At 40.1% G+C, this 20,963-nt stretch overlaps 1 protein-coding gene across 1 annotated transcript; it reads left to right on the plus strand.

Moving 5' to 3' along the window:
- The first annotated feature begins 1,984 nt into the window (after positions 1-1,984).
- On the plus strand, positions 1,985-20,773 carry atl2 (atlastin GTPase 2). Its single transcript, XM_034152256.1, has 14 exons — positions 1,985-2,153; positions 7,803-7,969; positions 8,640-8,852; positions 11,083-11,214; positions 11,386-11,490; positions 11,590-11,640; positions 11,729-11,785; positions 12,151-12,260; positions 12,401-12,537; positions 14,315-14,442; positions 14,861-14,917; positions 15,005-15,076; positions 15,491-15,922; positions 18,485-20,773. Exons 1-14 carry the CDS (start codon positions 2,081-2,083, stop codon positions 18,602-18,604), a joined length of 1,854 nt encoding a protein of 617 aa, XP_034008147.1. The 5' UTR covers positions 1,985-2,080; the 3' UTR covers positions 18,605-20,773.
- The last annotated feature ends 190 nt before the right edge of the window (positions 20,774-20,963 follow it).

Raw genomic sequence — 20,963 nt, forward strand, 5'->3', positions numbered from 1 at the left:
ACTTATTTAGCATAATGGAAGATGGAAGGCAACACAGCCCAAAAAGTCCCAACAGGCAAAGATGTGATCTGTTTTAGGATGTTTAATCTATGACTTTGAAATGTGAAGAAGTACAGGAAACATTGAGGGTTGTTCAGTGACTCCTAAATGTCAGATCTGATCCCTGGATGGAGCAGGATCTCCAGGAAATGTGGGGTTGTCCCTCAGAGAGAGGGAGTGTTGATCCAGCAGTCGTCAGACACCCAATCCCAGTTAGCCAACTAAATGTGATAAGGTGCCCTATGAATGTGTTCATATGTAAATATAAATCGACCGTGTTGTTGTGTGTGTCGAGGTCATATCAGTTAGAGTTTGGAGTTGGTAAATTACAACAGTACCTTTGATTACTTTCTCCAAACAGCAGCTTTGTCAGGTAGTTTTTAGATTAGCTAAATGCCAATGCAAACAGGGCAGCTGACCAAAACACACCAAAAATGACTTGAGGAGCAAATTAATCCTTGACCAAACTGCACTCACAACATAGTCCATTTAGAAGGTGTTGTGAACTTTTATTTTGTACCACATGCTCAACAATGAAATATGCCAATTCACAATAACAACAAAGTGTAGTTCTGAAAAAGGGACTCACTCCACGTAGCTCCCATCTGCTTCGGCCAGGGGAGCCTCTCTGTCGGCCTGGTCCCACACCTCCAGGCAGATTTGGGGATGTGAATGGCTGTGTAAATACATGAAGTGAGTTTACCCACAAAGATAAAGAGCTTTAACAACGTTTTGCTTAGCAGTCATCCCTGACAGCAGTTAAACACCATAAAGTTATTGAGAGGAGAGCAACATATCTGCACTTCATCACAGATATCTGTACTGAAGACAGTCTGTCTGTGAAAGTGAACCTTCACCAAGCTACACAGAGGCAGGAAGCGTGGTTCAGTGTGTACATTATCAGGCCTGCTGGTGACCACAAGAGGTTGGTGTTGTAACAAGGAGTGAGTGGATAAGTGAATGAATATTATCACATTTAAACAAATTAGACAAGATAGCTGCAGTGCTAAGAGACACAGTGCTTTGAGCTAAAAGCTAACATGCTTATATTCTCGTAGGGCCAATGCTAAAATGTTTATGTTTGTAATGTTCACCATGTTGACCATTGCAGTTTAGCATGTTGCGCATCATAGACTGTACAGGTAGGGTAAGCATGCTAACATCACTAAACATGAAAGCAGCCTCAAGCTAAGGTTAATGAAAATGTAATCAGTTTGGCAGGTATTAGAATATTATAATCCAAATTATTTGACAATAAAAATGTATTAATAGTAATAGTAGTCATTTGAGTAAGTAATAATAATAGCAACAAACTATTAGGCCTGTCTGATACAACATTGAGGAAAAATAAGCTATATGATAAAATAGGAAATAGAAACACATATAAAATAATTAATTTAATAAATGAATGAACAAATAAATAAATATAGCCTTCATGGGTTTTAAGAAATGACTTCTCAGATACAAATGGATTCTGGCAACAAACCCAGTGAAAGAACACATACTGAGGGAGTCATACATGTCTGCATAGGATAAGAATGTGTTTATTCAATTGTTTTCAAACTAAATAAAGAAACATGACCTATAGTCCAGACTTCATATATTGTTTGGACTATCACAATAATCAAATTTAACCAAATTCAAATTCAAAGGTTTTATTGTCATATGCACAAAGCCACAGTGTAGAAATGGCAATGACATTATTCTGACCTGAGCTCCTCCAACAATGCAACATACAATAAAACACAAAAATACAAAGTAGTGCAAAAAGTATACATGTCAATAGAATAGAGGATATGTACAAGAACAGAATATGAAGTGAAGGTTAACATGTGCTACCTTTTTAAAAGCCCTAAAAACACATGTTGTTTTGGTTTCTGTGAATTTGAACATAGTTTACATTCTGCTGCTGTGTCTTCACCTATGGTCGTCTCTTCACCCAGCAGCAGCAGCCTCGTGGAGGTTTGAACTTCAGCAGACAGAAGCGTGAAGAAGAAAAAGCTCATCTGACGTCACACACGTTAGATTTGAGCAGTCCAAGATGGCGGAGGTGAGCGGGTTGAGGAGCAGAAATCACTTCGAGCCCAACTGCAAAAGCCGAGTCGTTGACGAAGGTAAACCCTTGTTGATTTCGTCAAGTAGATGTATGACAGTGAATCGATTAAACAGGCTGAAGTTAAGAAGCTTGGGATTAACATTTAAAGTGTTTTTTCTCCTTTCGTCTTTGTCTTTGAGAGTGGCAAACTCGCTTTTCCGTTAGCTGTTGTTTTCAGTTTGAGAGGTGTTATATATGGTGATTCAAATATGGTGCCCCGTGTCAGAATGTGTCTCCTCTAACAGACACATGGTGTTAAAACAGTCCAAACTATGTGACTACTAGTTTAAATAAGTTACGTGTTGTTAGTGTGTTTGGCGCTGTCAAAACAGCTTTTCTCCTGTGTAACTTAAGCTGAAAAGGTGCTGTGCTGTGGTGTAAAGTATATTATTCACTCAAGTAATGTAATTAAGTACAATTTCGAGGGACTTGTTCTTGACTTAGGTAATTTAATGTTTCGCTATGTTGTTCTTCTACCCCACTACAATTTTGAGGTAAATATTGTACTTTTACACCACTGCATGTATTTAATACCTTTAGTTACACACTTAAATAAGACTTTACCTGGAGTAAAATCACAAGCTACCCTGCAGCATACAAAGTATTTTAAACTATCTTTACCAGCTTTGATAACACTTTAATACATCAATATTTATAATAAAAACATAATAATATTATTCTGAAATGGGCCAATCTTTGAATGCAGGACTTTTACTTGCACTTGAAATCAAGATTTTAGTACTTTTTCCACCAACTGTGTATGCAATAGATTTTGACCCGGATATAACATTATCCGTGACACCTGTCGTCTCGTTTGTCCGGCCCGTCACTTTCACCTGGCCCGCAGAGGACCAGCTGATCTGTTGTTTCTTGTCTGTAAACCTACATGTAGATGCACAGTCACCATGATTTGGTTTCATCGTTTCTAAACGTTTAAATAGCCCGCGTTGTGCAACAGGGGTTTCTGCCTTACCAACTACACACAACACACATACTTTAATCTTTTCATCCCACTAAAGACATGTGTATTTTTAAAAGCCCTATTATTAGTCTGTTCAGTTTGCCAGCAGACTTATCCACGTAGTTGCGAGGCTAACTCTGTCCTCTGAAAACAACTTGTAGATAAAGTGATGATGAATATGTCATCTTGTAGATAAGTTGTTCACTACATCACTTTAGTAGAAGTAGATATTTTAACTATTTCTCTGGGTACAGTTCTTAAGAATCTTCAATGTTAAGGATTCCTTTTTTATAATATCAGGATCAACGGTTTTTATTCATTAACCACAAAATTAACATTTGGTATTGGTAAAACTTTAATTTCCCTATCTGTTTCACCTGTACCTTGCATTTAAAGCAGTAGGCTCGAGATACATGGCTTCTTGGCAGCCTGGAGGAAATGGGGATACCGCCAGCTCCCTGTTTATAGTTGGATTACTGGATAGGATGCCTTCATAATCAATCATTAATGTTGACACAAGCTAACATTTCAAATAGTTGTATTCACTTTTAACAGCTTTGTATTTTGTATTGTTGGTTGGATAAACTAAGTCATTTGCTTAAACTACTTACGTTTTATGCACCTAGAAACTAAATGACTGATCTGAAAAAGAATTTGTTATGATCACTATTGCCATCTCAAAAAAGGAGAAAACAACCTGATATCCTTTTCCTAATCTAAAATGACAACATAAACAAAATGGTTAAAGCAAATCTACCCCAGCACACCAACAGTTATTGTAACCTCTCTCTAAACCTTGTAAAGACGGCTAGGCAAACAATAAATCGTCGTTCTCCAAGGCTCATCACTGAGATATGACCAGGAGTCTTTTATCATGATAACCCTTATGTGTACTTTTCATATTGGCCAGCTGACTCTGTGGCAACAACATTCACTAACTCCTGCTGCTCTTAATCTGCACTTTGTCCTCACAGACTCCTGATTGGTCTGCTTGCTGCAATTGAACATTTGCCCTCTTTGACTCTTGTCCAAGCAGGCCGTGTCAGGTTGTCTATTGCTGCTGGTGTGAGGAGAAGTCAATGTACCCGCATCTTAATAGGCTACAGTGGATTCCTCATCCACATTTCATGAACTAAGTCCCTGCAGTCTTGTTGTCTTGATAATATCATACATTCTTGGTTGTTTCTTCTTCAAATTATCTGAAATGCATAGCCTTAATGTCACAAGATGGTGTTAAAAGTCTGCATTAGAAGCACTGGTACTAATAATCAGTGTGGCAACAGTAGAGAGAAAGGATCTGGCATGAATTTGCCCTGCTTTCTGAACAGTGCCAGTGTTCACTCTCACGATCCAAATGTGAAATGTCAGGACAAACAACATCAGCAAATACTTTACATAATCTTGCTTGCAGAGTATTTGTCACTGACAAACTTGAAGTTGGGCATTTTCCTTCACTCTCAAATGTTTCTAAAGGTATTCATTCCTACACCAACAAAATTGCCTCGTTACTAAAGTATTAAAAGTCCCATATTTAGACGGCTGGTTAAGTTAAGTAGACCATGCCCTTATCAAAGTCTGCCTCAGATATAGTTCAGGAGTCCAGGGAAGGGATTGCTGGTTTGGGACGCAGTGCTGAGATGTAGGCTAGCTTGCGTAGACATACTCTATTCTTGCCATGCATAGTTAAAGATAGACCCCCCACTTATGTGTTTATGGCTAATGCGTTTTGCTTTGCATACTTTACAAACTCATACCTTGACAACTTTTTTGTTGGAGTGTGTGCTATGCAGACAAGCATGTAGGCCATTTAACATCTGCTCAGTGTCTCCATAAAATAAGAAGCAATGTGGCTAATTTAGTTCTGCCCTCTTTTCTGTGAGCTGAGGAGTGGGACAGTGCATTAGCCACTTTATCATGAAGTGTGAGTGCACCAGTGATCAGCAAAGATAATGGGTTTTCACTGGCTGGTAATGCTTCCCTGCATGCTTATTGTGTTTTGTCTCTCGCACACATTTCTGCTGCAGCACAGACTCCTAGCAGTCCCAGCAGAATAGCGTCTTTGTGCGGGAGAGCAGTGTGAGCCTCTTCATGCTGCCGAGTGCTGCTCTGGACTACATGGGAACCTGCACTGCTACACACTGATGAAATCTCCTGGGCTAATTTGTGTGCAGAGCAGATTACTGTAACTGCTCCGTGCTGAAAGCATTGCTGCTGCCCTTTGGGAGTTTGTTGCACTTCCAGTTTGATCTGTAAATGCCCCACTTATAGTTGTTTGAACAATGATATCACGTACTGTTACTGCCCTCCTACCACATATAAGAAGCACAAAGTGTAACAACAACTAAGATGTAGAATCTTTTTTATGGTATGAAATAGGGCTGTGCGATTATGGCAAAAATCATAATCACGATTATTTGGGTCAATAATTGATATCACGATTATTAAATACATTCATTGACTTTGAAAAAATCCATTTATTGAACTTTAAAATAAATACAAATAATAATTTGAACAGTATCTTTTTAACTGTTGATTACCCTGAACGTATAATTCAACTGAAAAACCAATACAAAAATAAATGATACATTTAAATAAATAATATCAAAATAATAAATACCAATAAACAAGATCAACAAATATTTTTGGAGCGCACTTCCACAAGCTACTAAACATATATAAATATGATAAATACAAATAAATGAGACTAAAATAAATTGGATCAAATATGTTGCAGTGCACTGTCACAACCTAGCAAATATAATAATTGTTTTTTTCGATTATGTTCTTTTCGTAATTGTGGCAGGCCAAAATCGTAATTGCGATTTAAAATACGATTAATTGCACAGCCCTAGTATGAAAGCAAAATAACACCTTCTTTTTACATATTTTATTTGTTTGCTCTCAATATTTCGTTTTATTTTTTGTTTCTTCATGATCTGAATTGCTTTAGTTTTTCACCGCTAGGTCACTTGTTTCTTGGCTTTGGCCAGTAGATAGAGCGTCCATTTTTTTGATAGAGGACCATTTGTTGTCATTGGAAATGCTTATGAGAGAATGCTTAATAGCTATTTTGTACTGAAGAGCGAGGTGTGATCTCTGGCTGTTTTTCTTCTAACTTAGGTACTGGTAAATCTAATAAGTGTGCTCACTGCTAATCTAACTACTAGGACCTACCGCCTGGGGCCCTGCACAGAGGTCCAATTTGTGATAAACTTGTTTCTACAGCATAAACCCTCCAAATGTGCTCTCCATGTGCACAAGGCACACGTTTATTGATCTCCCAATTAAACTGCATGAAAAACAAACAAAAAGAACCTGGCTCAGGGCTTTTATAGAGCTCTGTCTTCAGAGGCAGAGGGGCCTCAGTTTTTTTATCTTGTGTCATGTTTGATTTCAATATCTTTGGTTGTTTGGAGTATTTTTTTGAATGCTAGTTTAAAATGTCACCTTGAGCTTTTAGAACTGAAACAATAAACCGCTCAGTGTACTCAGTGTACATCACGTAGATCAGGGCCTGTGCTCATCAAGGATGGTACTCCTGGAAGGGATGGGTCATGTTGGTTTGCCGAAACCTTATTTGAATGTGGTGAGACATAATCTCGTGGGAAACTTGGTTCAGATGAATGGCTAATCATTTTAAATATTTGAATGAGCAATGCTTGATACTTGTTGTCCTACCAGTCAGGTGGTGTACAACCAAGGGTTTGCCACTTTTTTATTTACTTCAGGGAGTGTCATCTTAGTCCGGCACCAGGGTTTATTTCTAGGCTAAATATAGAAAGGAGGTTTAAAAAAATAAGGATCACCTTCTGTGTGAAATCCCAGAAGTAGACAAAACAGGACGCTGAAAAACTAAAGGCAAAACAGAATTTTTTCAGGCTGCTTACATTTTGTAGAATTCTATTTAGAGCTCTGAAAACTGCTGAAAGTAGAAAACTGAAGAACAATTGGATCTTCAAAGGTTTCATTTAAACTTAATATGTTGGCTGTTGGACTGTAGGTCAGACAAAATTAGACATTTGAAGACGTCACCTTGGACTTCAGTTCTTACGTTTTACAGTGCCAACAATAAATTGATAAATCATATCAGTCAACAATAAAAACAAAACAGCCTTAAGAAATAAGGCCACCAAGACAAGCTACTTTTCTGTCATGCATTACAGTTTGTGGCTCAGCACACTTGCTTATACTGCAGTTTTTTTTAACTGACAGGAAGGAAGGAATCCTGGCATTTTAAAGGAAACGTGCTTTACATGTAAAGTAAAGACTCTCAGAAACCTCAAAATGGCTGAGAATATAAAGTGAAAAAACGGTCCTATCTTTTTTTTGCTGTGTCCCTTTTGCAAGTCCTTTGTGATTTTCAGAACAAGGCTATTTTTGCGCTTGACCTAGATGGGAACACCGGGGTGGATAACAGTATTTAGCCCAGCACAAAGGCCTGGAAAGATCTTCAGTTAGACTACCTAAAGGCCATTTATCTTGCCTTGTAAACTTCTATGAAATAATAATCAGTCTCTCATGCAAACAAGATTATGACAATCAAATGTATTCCTTAGAAAAGTGTGTTTTAGTCTTCCTGCTTAACCAGTCCTCCACATTCATATCCTTCTCCCTTCAGCCTATGTGTCTTTCACTGACATGCAGCTTGATGTTATCCAACCCCTGTAATTTAATCTTTCTGTCTCGACTTTGTCCGGTTATCTAAAGGCTTGAGTGGTATGGAAGATGTCCCCATTGTACGGCAAAAGAAGAGGCCTCCTTTAGCCCAGCCCGAAGACCTGGAGGATGATTTCCCCCCCAGGACCTCTGCCTCAAATTCGGGCAAAAATACACTCATCAGCCCCTCACCAGATGAAGAGACTCAGGAAGAAGAGGTAAGATGTTAATGTGTTTCCTGCCATATATATTCCTGTGTATTACCATGTCAAACTAGGGTCTATCTAACAAAATAATTATTTTATTTTTGTGAGTACATGCTGTACATATTAAGGAAGGGAATAGGCAAGTGTAATACTGTACCATTACAGCTCCCCCGTAATGGAAATGTTATCATAATACTGAATAGGGCACTGTGCAAATCGCAATAAGCACAATATTTGGTAAAGGCAAAATATGTTAAAAAGTATCTGAATAAAGTATTGTAGTGCTGCAGTGAAGTCCAAACTGTATTCTACACACATCATCTGTTCATGCAGATCCTCTAAAATCAATGTGAACTTGATTATTTTAATCTATTTATCAATGAAAATGTGAATTATGTTTAAAAAATGATCATTCCCTCTAATATTGCTATTCAAATAACAATTTCAATCAAAATGATCGCTTTTAGTTTAGTTTTTCATTGTGGCATTGTGTGTATTTTACATTTAAATCTAGGTGCGTCTTTGCCTTTGTGTGTGTCTCTCCCTCAGACACTTAATTTGCTGATCTCAGCTTTCACTTCCCTGTCTCCTCCCTGAAACCTGCCTCCTCATCACTGTAATCACTTAAATGCTCTCTCGATGCCAGGGAAAGCCCTGATTGATAGCAAACTCATGTCTTCAGGCCGCGATGGAGGAACAGAAGGCCAGGCCCATCCAGATCGTCGTGGCCAACGAGGACGAGCACAGCTTCGAGCTGGACACCCCCGCGCTGGAGAGGATCCTCCTGCAGGACCACGTGAAGGACCTGAACGTGGTGGTGGTGTCCGTGGCCGGAGCTTTCCGGAAGGGCAAGTCCTTCCTGCTGGACTTCATGCTGCGCTTCATGCACAGTCAGGTGAGAGGAGTGAGGTTTCATTCAGTAATAGAGAAGTTAATCAGTCAAGTGGGCATCATGTGACCCTGTCATCCCCTCTGCCTCCAACTTTCAAGACTGTCCCTCTTATAATGGCACTGGTTGCCCAAAAAACTTTAAAAAAAACTATAATAAATATTAAAATAGTTGTTAATGTTCTTCCATTTAAATAATCAATTTACAGATTCATTCAAACATTTATTTATTTATTACTAAATCCGACAATTTTTCTAAGCAGATAATTTAATAAAGATGTTACAATTATTAACTTTCAATTTGGAGTAATCTGATCAGTTAAATGTTTTGACAAAGGCACATGTATTTAGGTATTAACTTAATCAATAAAAAAAAACAGGAGGGCTTGGATGGTCTCCTTAACACAGAAATGACCCATAAGGAGAAGTCAAGTCATGCGATACATTATGTATAACTTTGATATCCATTTTCATGTGGAGCACAGTGTCAGTTAAATTAGTAATATAACTTGTTCACACTTGTAGTAGTTGTAAAATGCCGATGCTGTGTTTACATGAGCTAGGTAAACACGACTTGTCCTTCCTCTGGGGATTTATTATTGTGCAACAATCACAATGAGTAGAAATTGTAGACAGGTAGGCTGAATGAACAGAAACCTCCTATAATATTACACCCAGTACTGGCATGTGTAACACAATATGACGAGCATAGACAAGTGTTTCCTGTTTGATCTCACTTACTCAATGAGCTGAATAAAAAGAGTGGTTTAACTGGTTTCCACCTATCATTACCGATCATAATTACATTTCATAAAAAGAGTTTGAGAACTATTGTATATAGTTATTCAAGTCTATCAATAGTTTTGGTCCAATAAACGTAATTCCCCTGTGTGGTTACTAACGTTTGATATAATTGGTGTAATTAATAATACAAAGTGGTACATTACAAACCCACAAACACATTTTCAAGCATGTGCATCCAACAGCTGTGTGACTCGCTCCAACACAAGTATCAACAACTAGTCCTTCAGAAGGAGCCAGGATCACCTTACACACACACTTGCACTTAATCTCTCTCTCTCCTCTCTGCTCTCTAGATCTATCTCTCTCTGCATATCTCCTCTATCTCTCTATCTCATCTCTCCTCTTCTCTCTCTCGTCTCTCTCTCTCTCTCTCTCTTCTCCTCCTCTCTATCTCTCTTCTCTCTCTCTCTCTCTCCTCTCTCTCTTCCTCTCTTTTCTCTTTCTCTTTCTCGCACGCACGGCAGGAAAGACGACGGAAAGAAGGTTTTTTCTCCACAGCTTTGGGCAGGCATGAACGTGGGCATTTCATGCCAACTCTGCCCAGATCTGCACATGTTCACATTTTTCTCCCAAACACTTGATGCTACTTGTTCAGACTGTTGTCCTTTATATCTAACATTAATATTCAGAAGTTCATGTTACAAATAAGAACCTGGCAGTCTGTGGGATTATGTTAATATATGGATCGCAGGTATTTGTTGTTATCAAATGAGATTGGCTCGATTGTTCGGTCACAAGAATCCTTGTTTGAGCCACTCGGCACAGATGTCCTGTTCTAGAAACCAAGAATCAGTGTTCATGCATACTTTGCATTTCAAATCAGGCATTTGTTTGTGAGGCTTGTTTACTCATATCCTATTTGTGGTCAGCAGATCTCATGACATGTCCGGTGGAAATAATAACAAGGTCACATTGTTGTTTCAATCTCATCTTTTGTGCTTTCAGTGATTCAATGATTGCTGATTGATTTTGAATCTGTTGTGGTGGGTTCAGTCTCAAACTGAAGCCTTTTGCTGCAGCGCCACTCTTGTTGTTGTGGGAGTCACATGTCATCCTGTGTGTCCCAGAGTGAGCTGTTCACACGTGTTACTCTGTACACACCATACTTTTCTAACCATGAGGATGATGGTATAACTTGTGTCAATTGAGGTGCTGCAGATTAAATCAAGAACACATTCCTTTTACCTTTTTTACCACGATCTGATAATAATTCCAGTGATTTGTTTTGGTCTTAATCTACATCACACCTTTACATGACTGGCTTGTTATTATACAGTGTAACGATTGTCCAAGTCAGGCCTGATGGTGGGTTAGGGCTAAAGAGTACAGGGTCACAAAAAATACTTTATTTTCGTAACCTAACTAATATTTCATATTGTCATTCTTCTCGTCTCACCCCCTCCCTGTTTCCTCCCTCTTCCCCTCTTCAACAGGGTAAGTCGTGGATGGGAGGAGATGATGAGCCGCTGACTGGCTTCACTTGGAGAGGAGGCTGCGAGAGGGAGACCACAGGAATTCAGATCTGGAGCGAAGTGTTTGTGGTCGACAAGCCTGATGGCAACAAGGTAAACACAAATCAAAACAATCAATACAAAAAGGCGTTGGGAGAATCTGCTCAATATCACGTTTGTTTTCTCTTCGTGACGTTTACATGCGTAAACAATTAAAGCAGAAACCCAGGCCCCGCCAAGCTGAAGTGTGCAGCAGTTTACATTTGTCCCCTCTCGTCCCAACAGGTTGCTGTGCTGCTCGTTGACACTCAGGGAGCGTTTGACAGCCAGTCCACCATAAAGGACTGTGCCACTGTGTTCGCCCTCAGCACCATGACCAGCTCTGTGCAGGTGACACTTCAAAGCACTTCCTGTCTTATGAAAAATATGCTTTTTTTTTCTCTTAAAATGTCAGTATTTACGTCTCATATTTGTCTTCCTTCTTCTCAGGTGTACAATCTCTCCCAGAACATACAGGAGGACGACTTGCAGCATCTGCAGGTTGGTATTGTGTTGTCTACTCCCACGGAACAGTAGCACCAAAGTGACTTTTGTTTGCTGATCATATGTGTTTTTCTCCCATCTGTAGCTCTTCACAGAATATGGCCGCCTGGCAATGGAAGAGATCTGCCTGAAACCTTTCCAGGTACTGACGCCTCTGTTGACTGTGTACTCGTGTACATGCATGTTGTCCTAATGTATTAATATAAACCGTTGAAAATTATCCTAGTCCATAACATATACTATAATTACAATATGTGGCTGCACAGCAGGTCATGTATTTATATTGACTAGATCAATATAATTGAGAAATACAATTTAATTTGAATTTGTATCTGAAAACAGGAACGTAATGGAACATATAAGTTAAAAAGTTAGTAAGAAAATCCTAAGATTATTATTATAAATCTTAAAATTATACTTTTAAATCTAAGTAATCAATATATAGACACCTAATTTATTTTATTTTTTTAAATTGTCATCCGTGTTGTTATTTTCCTGTGTGTTCAGTCCCTGATGTTCCTGATTCGGGACTGGTGTTATCCTTATGAACACGGCTACGGACTGGAAGGTGGAAACAAGTTCCTGGATAAAAGACTACAGGTGAGAATAATTGATAAGTTATAGTTAAACACATCATTAAATATATGTATGCAGCAGGACAAACACTCACTACTCCTGTCAGACACTCCTCTTTTGAAGAGCACTAACACGCTTAACAGCAGAGTCTGTTCAGCTCTGTGTAAATTTGCTTAGTGAGAGGTTTGTGTACACACTCATCAGTCAATGACGTGAGGAAGCACATCCACTCCTGCTTCTCCAACATCGGCTGCTTCCTGCTGCCTCATCCCGGCCTCAAGGTGGCCACCAACCCCTACTTTGACGGCAGGCTGAAAGGTGAGCAAACGGGAACAATAATAATACTCTAATAATGAACAGTGATGGCTAAAGTGAGCTGGACTGATATGCTTGTTGCAGAGTAAGTAAGTCAAACTTTATTTATATAGCACCCTTCTCAACACGAATGTACAAAGTGCTTTACAGTACAGTACACAATTCACAGTACACAACTAAAATGTAGAATAAAAGGCATAAAAAGGCATAAAACAACAGCAGGTAATACATAGGATAAAACATGCGATAAAACACCAATGAAAGACAGCTACTAACTCACCTCCTCCGATGCCCCAAAGGCCTGACGGAAGAGGTGGGTCTTTAACTGCCCCTTAAAAATCTCTACTGAGGCAGAGGCTCTTATGGCGCGTTTCCACTACAGCGCGCAGCCCGGTTTAAGAGGGCTGTGACGTCAGCGGCCCGTCTTTGGTTGCGTTTCCACTTGGCCTAGTACCGGCCGGCGGGTCCTAATTCCAGTTTTTTCTGGCCTCATAAAATCGTGGGTTCCAGGGCCAGAGGCAACGAGGCTGAGTCGGGCTGAGTATGCTAAACTAGAGAGAGCGTCGCTGGCAGGGGGGCAACAACTACAACAAGATGGACATATTTGACCGTGATTTAATTGTAATACACGTTTCAAAATGATGCCGAAGTAACAACATACTGATACCGGTTAGTAAAAACCATGAATTAATGCTTTGTCAAGTCTGCAGACAGACGGCAGGGGAAAAACCTTTTAAAATGCTTGTTTTCTAAATGGAGATTGGCTAAGCTAACGCAGTATATGCTCCGACCGTCCACACTCACAACAACGGCCTATACAGACATAAATAAGCAGCGACTGTATTCACCATGACACAGGCAGTCTGTGGTTTGTACTTGTTTAACTTTTGTCTAGTTTCTGAACATATATGAGGAGCTGTGAGCTCTGAGTGCTAACAGCTAACGGCTGTGTTGTTTTTTCTGGGGTCCTCTGAAGATCACGTCACGGCTCCGCCTACACTGCGTTACTATAGATACTGCCCCAGTTCCTAAACTGTAATGGAAATGCGCCATAAAGTGAGCCAGTCCTAACGAGGCCCAGCCATACCGAGCGGGGCCGAGCGAGGCCGTGTAGTGGAAACGCGACAGTGTCTGGGGGAGTTTGTTCCAAAGCCTTGGGGCCACCACCTCAAAGGCACGGTCCCCCTTAGTTTTTAGCCTGGTTCGGGGCACCCTTAGGAGGCCTTGCTCAGAGGACCTCAGGGCCCGGGTTGTGCTATGAGGGAGGATCAGGTCGTTAACGTAGGCTGGGGCTTGGCCATGGACAGCTCTATAAGTGAAGACCAAAACCTTGAATTGGGTTCTGAGATGGACAGGGAGCCAGTGCAGGGGAGAAAGAATCGGAGTGATGTGGCATGTGTTTTTGGACCGAGTGAGCAATCTGGCTGCAGCATTTTGGACCTGTTGTAACCGGTTTATTGATGTTTTGTTGAGGCAGGAGAACAGAGCATTACAGTAATCAAGCTGGGATGAAATAAAGGCATGAATAGCCATCTCCATTTCTGTGTTTGATAGAACCCCCCTGAGCTTGGCAATGTTTCTGAGATGGAAAAAACAGGTACGGGTCAGAAGTTTTATGTGTTTGTCTAGTAGCATAGACTGATCGAAAGTTACACCAAGGTTTTTGATGTTTGCCCTTATGTTACCACTGAAAGAACCCAGGTGGCTTGCTACCTTAGAGGCGATGTTATCAGCCGCTAAGATCAAGAGGACAATCAAGGTGTGTGTTTGTGTGTTTCAGACATCGATGGGGATTTCAAGATGGAGCTGGCCAGGCTGGTTCCTCTCCTGCTGGCCCCCGAGCGTCTGGTGGAGAAGGAGATCGGAGGAAACAAAGTCACCTGCAGAGATCTCCTGGAGTACTTCAAGGTGCTGCAAAGTGCAGTAGATTCATAATTGACAAATAGCAAAAGATAAGGGTGTGTTATCTGACATTGTTTTGGCATTTTAGCTAAATTAGACATTTTAACAGTGGTGTCATAGGAAAAAAAACAATTGTAAAATGAAGACATGTTAAAATAATTATAATGTTTTTTTGCCTTCTGATTATGGCTTGCAGAGCTTTAACATTTTGTTTATTTTGACATAAAAAAAGACACCATTTTATGATTGATATGTTCTAATTATCACTTAAATTATGTCTCAGTGTCACCACCCATTGTGCCATTTGTTGCTGTAAAGTGAATCCTAAGAAAGTCCTTACCAGACTGTTGATGTTCTGTCAGCTGGCAGAACATGGTACAGGAGACACTGGTTTGATAATCTGTATAATATCTCATTCCTGCAGGCTTACATAAAGATCTACCAAGGGGAGGAGCTGCCTCACCCAAAGTCCATGCTGCAGGTCAGTTACTGTCTGAGGGATCATCTCATTAGGTACGGTTCTAGTTCGGTTTGAATCCTAAACTCATCATCTCCTCCTGTTTTTCAGGCGACAGCAGAAGCCAACAACCTGACTGCTGTGGCAGGAGCCAAAGACATGTACGCCAGGAACATGGAGCAGGTACGGACATGATTTATTTCAACACTCATCTGTATTACATTCAATTACACAACCCAAGGATTGCCAAAGGTGTCATTTAGGGAGACTGGGGTGAAGTCATAGTTCAATATGTTTTACAGGAAGCTAGCAGCACACTACTCCTTCAAAACATCTCTCACATTATTCAAACAATCCCTCAAAACTCACCTTTTCACTCTTGCCTTCAACTCCTAATCCACTCGCCCTTATTCCACCTAGCTTAGCACTTTTTACTTTTGTTGTTATTGTTCTTCTTTACTTGCTTGTAAAGCGCTTTGAGCACCAGGAAAAGCGCTATATAAATCAAATGTAGTATTATTATTATTGTATAATGTCTAATAAAAATGGATTCTCTTCCTCTCCTGTTGGTCACACTTTTCTCCTCTGTCCCGTCAGGTCTGCGGTGGGGACAAGCCGTACCTCGCCCCAACAGACCTGGAGCGTTTCCACGAGGAGTTTCGCGAGCACTCGGTGCGTCACTTCCGCTCCGTGAAGAAAATGGGCGGCGAGGAGTTCTGCCAGCGCTACCAGAACCAGCTGGAGGGCGAGCTGGACGAGACCTTCTCCAACTTCACCAAGCACAACGCCGGCAAGAACATCTTCTACACGGCACGCACGCCCGCCACGCTCTTCGCTGTCATGTTTGTCACCTACGTGGTCGCCGGGGTGACGGGCTTCATCGGCCTCAGCACCTTGGCGGCGCTGGCTAACCTGGCGATGGGCGTGGCGCTGCTGTCGCTCTGCGCCTGGGCGTACGTGAAGTACAGCGGAGAGTTCAGGGAGGTGGGGACGCTGATAGACCTGGTGGCAGAGACCCTCTGGGAACAGGTGGGTCATCAGTGGGAGAGGAGGAGTGTGTGTGTGTGTGTGTGTGTGTGTGTGTGTTCAGGTTTATATATCTGGAGTAAGGATAATCTGTTGCGAGAAATAATGTTATTTCTAATGAACAATTTGATGGCTATTTTTGTAATAGTTGCTTTAACTTTAAGCTTGAACTAGGTAACTGCCTAAAGGGAAGCTGTAACAGGCACATTTTGGGCATTTTTTTTGTATCAATATGTTTATTGATTTTCAGCATACAAAAAAATCACATACATAGGACGAAGACATAGAGCCAAAAGCAATACATACATATACACAGGACAACTACATTACTTTACATTAAAGAAAAATAACAACACTAAATTAAATTGGTACATAGATACAACATTGGCACTCTAATACATCGGCAACCATCCAGTTTTCCAGCAATAGGACCGTATTTCTGCAGAGGATATCACAGTAATTTACATTTTAACATATTATAACATATTATCCTGCCCCAGGTTTGTTCAGAAATTGACATAGGTCGTTGTTCTTGGTATACTGTATAAAATGTCCCCAGACCTTCTGGAACAGTTCTTGTTTGTCTTTGAGAATGCAAGTGATTTTTTTCTAAAGGCTGACATAAAGAAAGTTCCCTAAACCACTGTGCAATACTAGGTTTGCCCAACTTTTTCCATGTTAATGCAATCACTCTTTTTGGCATTTTAGCTTGGTAAAACATAGATACAATTATCAAGCAGTTATAAAAAAATTGTTTTAAAACGTTTTTTTTTATTCATTTTTTAGCCCTAGCTGGCGTTGTTAGTCTACCAGAGAGCAGTGGCTTATTTTTCAACTGTACATTTGACACTTGATACATATAGATATATATTCCAGTTTAAGTAATCCCTATCAGAAATGTTTGTTTGAGTTCAAATACAAATATTAGATTTTTATTACTATAAGAATGTATCAAATATAAGCCTTTTTTAAAGCGGGTGAAATTTTATATATTTAACATTTAGATATATTACATTTCTGTTTTATTTCATGTTGCTTTTGTACTTGGTTAGATTTTCCCTGGTTGACCTTTTTATTGCTAGGTTTCTAGACTTAGAAACAAGAATCCTCTCACGTTTAATTTCCTTTTTTCCACTCCATGTTTACGATTGTCTTAACATCCATCTCACAAACTTGAAAACACCTTCCAGCGGCCCCTCCTCATTTACACTCTGTCATTACCTACTTTTATTTTCTCTCATTCCTCCCTCAGTTTTTACCCTCAGACTTCACTCAGGAGCACGGATATGAAGTTTGTTTGTCTTCTGTTTTGTGTTTCATGAATGTTTTGGGGTTCACAACAAACCCCTCCCTCTCGTTTCCTCTGACTCTCCCTCCTTCCTCTGCTTTGTGTCTCTTCCTCCCTCCCTTGTTTACAGAAGACCCTCAGAAAGGTGAGAGGTGTCACTTCCTGTTTCTCTGATCCTCTGCCAGACATCCTCATTTCCGGTTCCAAACATCCTCATTTCCTTTCCTTTCTCCCCCTCCCTCTGTTCTTTTCACTTGTTTGGTTCAACATCTCCCAAGTATTCTCAAGTCTTTCTTCTTTTCTCCTTTTAATCTTCACATATTTTACACATTTTTATTTAACTTTTTATTTTTTAAATTGACTTTTTTGCTGCATACAATATTCAGACTTTTTTTTTAAATGATTTTTATCACATACTATACTATATGTTTTTATTTATAAGATTCTGTAGTAAGATAATTATTTAAATGTTTTATGACTTACTATTCTAAAACATTTTTAGAAATATTATTATATTACTAAATATTATTTCTACTATTAACTTTTTTTGCCATTTTTTCTGCAGTCCTTATTAGTTTCTCCCCATTCTCCTCCCGTATCTTCCTCCTCCTGCTCCAGTGTGTTTCCTTCCGTCTCTCTTGTTCCTCGTTGTAACCCCCCCGCTCCTCCCTGCTCTCTCTCAGGTGTTTTCCAAACTCTTGGAGCCCGTAAAGAGCCGCCTGGCGTGGCCCGTCTCTCTCCTCTCTTCCCTCCCATCAGGAGCCTCGCTAGGACTCAGAGCTCGGACTCCTCTCAACAACTACAAGAAGAGGATCTAGCTGCCGGACACATTTACACTCTGTTAAACTTCTAATGGAAACTCCTGCAGTTTGCTGGCTTCTTGTTGCATATTATTCAGTCAAATGGTGCTGGATTCTTAAGCTTTAACCCCTGGACGTCCTCTGAGCTTCACTGAATGTAACTGCGACAGGCACAGCCCATCTCAGGATCTCAAAGAAAGGAAGCCTGCCAAAACGGTTTTTAATAATCTTTATTGTTATTTTCAGTTGAGATTTTCTTCCGTTACGTTGTGAATCCTGGGTTGTTGTTTTTTTGTTTTCTGTGGTCTCCAAGTTGGACGCTACACCTTGTTTTCCTTAATTTATTTCACCTTGATCTTTTTTTCTTCCCAAATCTTTAATTTCACTTTCTTTGTCCCCTTTTTAAGACTGTTTTCTGGACACTTTTAATTATGTATTCTCACACAAACCCCCTCTCTCTCTCCTCCTCTCCTGCAGGTCTTGAAGCCGCTCAGTGAACATTATATGGAAGACAACGTCAGACAGACGGTGGTTAACTCTATCAAAGCCAGCTTGACAGAATCGGGCTCGCAGCACACCAAGTTAAAGACTCACTGACGCTCTTCCTCCTCCTCCTCATCTCCCCCGCCATGTGCACCGCCCACTCGCTCAATGTGATCAAACCTAGAACTGTGGAACTAGTTCAACACCAAAGCTGACCCTCTTTTATCCCCTTCCCCAAAAAGTCCTCCATCATCTCATCGCTGCCACCGTCTCTATTTGCTGGACCTGATGCTCTCTGTCTGCTCTACATCGCCCCCCAGTGCCTCAGAGCAGACGCTGCACCTTTAATATTAAGAGGACCGAGCAGAGAAGCCTCTCGCCAAATCAGGACCTGAAGGCATCTCCTCCGGTGTGCCATGCTGTAAAAGATGCGTCTTGTATTGTAGGCTGACACACACACGCGCTTACATACACACACATGTTTGCTGGTAGCGTACTACACTCGCTTCAGAATTGAGCTGTAATTCAGGGAAAACTGACAACGCCGTGGGCAGCTGTAATCAACAAACGGATGCAAAATGAAACGTTTTTGTGCATTTAATCGTGTTTTTGTCTTATAGGCGAGAGTTCGATTTACTTCAGTCTAACACATCCTACAAGCACAAGTAACTTAGCGACTAATAATGAGCTGACTGACGTGTGAATTGTATCATTTGATTCAGTAAAATCAGGAAACAGATTTTATTAATTCTACTTAAGTGAAAGTAAATGTCAAGGCATGTTATGTACAATCTAGAGAGGCATGAACAGTCATGTCTGTCCTCAGAAGAGTGCACAAATCAAACAAAACTCTTTATTACTTAATTTGACATAAGTACTTCACCTGCCTGCCTCCATTCATTCACTGCTCACACTCAGTTTGTCACCAGGTAACATAATCCCACTCTGGGCTCCGGGTTGCTTCTGTCTCTCTTTCTCTATTTTCTGATTGTAATCCTGAAGAGAACTGTGGGAAGCTGCGAGCCTCTCAGCTGATTTTGACGTGTTTTTAATTGTAGGACTGACGTGTTTTATCTGGTCTTTAGTGTCCCGCAGCGGACCGCCAGTGTTTGACACTGCATGGTGTTAGGAGCTACTCTGTCGTAGCATTAAGCTAGCTAAGAGCTTTTAGGCAGCCAGGGAGGACCATTTCATGAAAGCTGCACTAGCTCTAAATGTTTCTCGTTGCATTTAAAGACTTTGAATACACTTGGAAGCCTTCTTTTACTTCCAGGGAGTTCAATAAATATATCCTTATTTAGCTCAAACTCCTATTTCACATTTCATAAAGGAATAGTTTGCCATTTTGGATAATTTGCTTCCCTGAGTCAGAGTTAGGTGTGATTATTGAAGCTGTTTATATGTTGGGTTGAAAATAAAACAGCAGCCAGAAGCTAATGCTGTTAGCTTAACAGGGTGAAACTTTCGAAATTAAATAAATTGGCCTGTACCAGCACATCCAAAGCTCGATAATCCACAATATATGTCCTGTCAGTTGAATTTACAATTGAAATGTGTTAAGTAAGCTTTAGATGTGTTGGTTGACCATGTTTTACTTCTTTCTTTTGAGCATGCTAGCCGTTTCACCTTAATGCTAAGCTAATTAGCTGCAGTTTCACATTTACCTGACAGACACAAGACTAGTATCAATCTTCTCATGTTACTCAGGAACAAAGTGATGAGTTTATACTGCAAACATTGTGAACTATTCCTGTAACCGACGAGTTTAGATTGTATCCACTGCCTTTGTCTCTCTTTCTGGAGTCGGATGAATATTTCGATTTCTCCAATACTGATAAAATAGACCTGGACCCATCTTTATTTCTGACTTCTTTCTCAGCTCTTTTCGTTGATTCCATCCACATTTCTGAACTGTACAGTCTCTCTCTTTCTGTGATCACATAGTACAAATCGGGCATGTATATGTTGGATTAAATATTTAAATAAACTTTGTATACATTTTATAGTGAATCAGTTGACAATGGCTGTTTTTTCCTTGATCAACCTAACACCAGTCTGTGGTTTAAGATGGATAAGTTGCTGCTGTAGTAGGGTTTACATAGTTTATCTCCTTCTCGTGAGGACGGACATTATGTGGTGTGAATATTTGGATTCTGATAGGAAAATGTTTTGATTGTGACGAGTGGCTCGGAGACAATGTCTGTCTGCCTTTTAAAGATGTCTCCGGTAATTTATTTTTGAATAAAATGTTTACCTTAAGAATAAATCATCAATTAAATCCTTTTGGCTCCTTTGCGTCTTTTCTTTTTAGGAAATGATTACTTGGAAATGATTACATGTGAACAAAAGGACAGAAAATACATTTTTTCTTCAACATCACTCAGGAACACAAGTATTAAGACTTTTGTTGTTTTATATCAAGTTCTTTAAAGCACTTAACACATGTCATCTATGGCACAAACTGTTTTTTGAA

The sequence above is a fragment of the Trematomus bernacchii genome, unplaced genomic scaffold (assembly GCF_902827165.1).
Source record: "Trematomus bernacchii unplaced genomic scaffold, fTreBer1.1, whole genome shotgun sequence".
Lineage (NCBI taxonomy): Eukaryota > Metazoa > Chordata > Actinopteri > Perciformes > Nototheniidae > Trematomus > Trematomus bernacchii.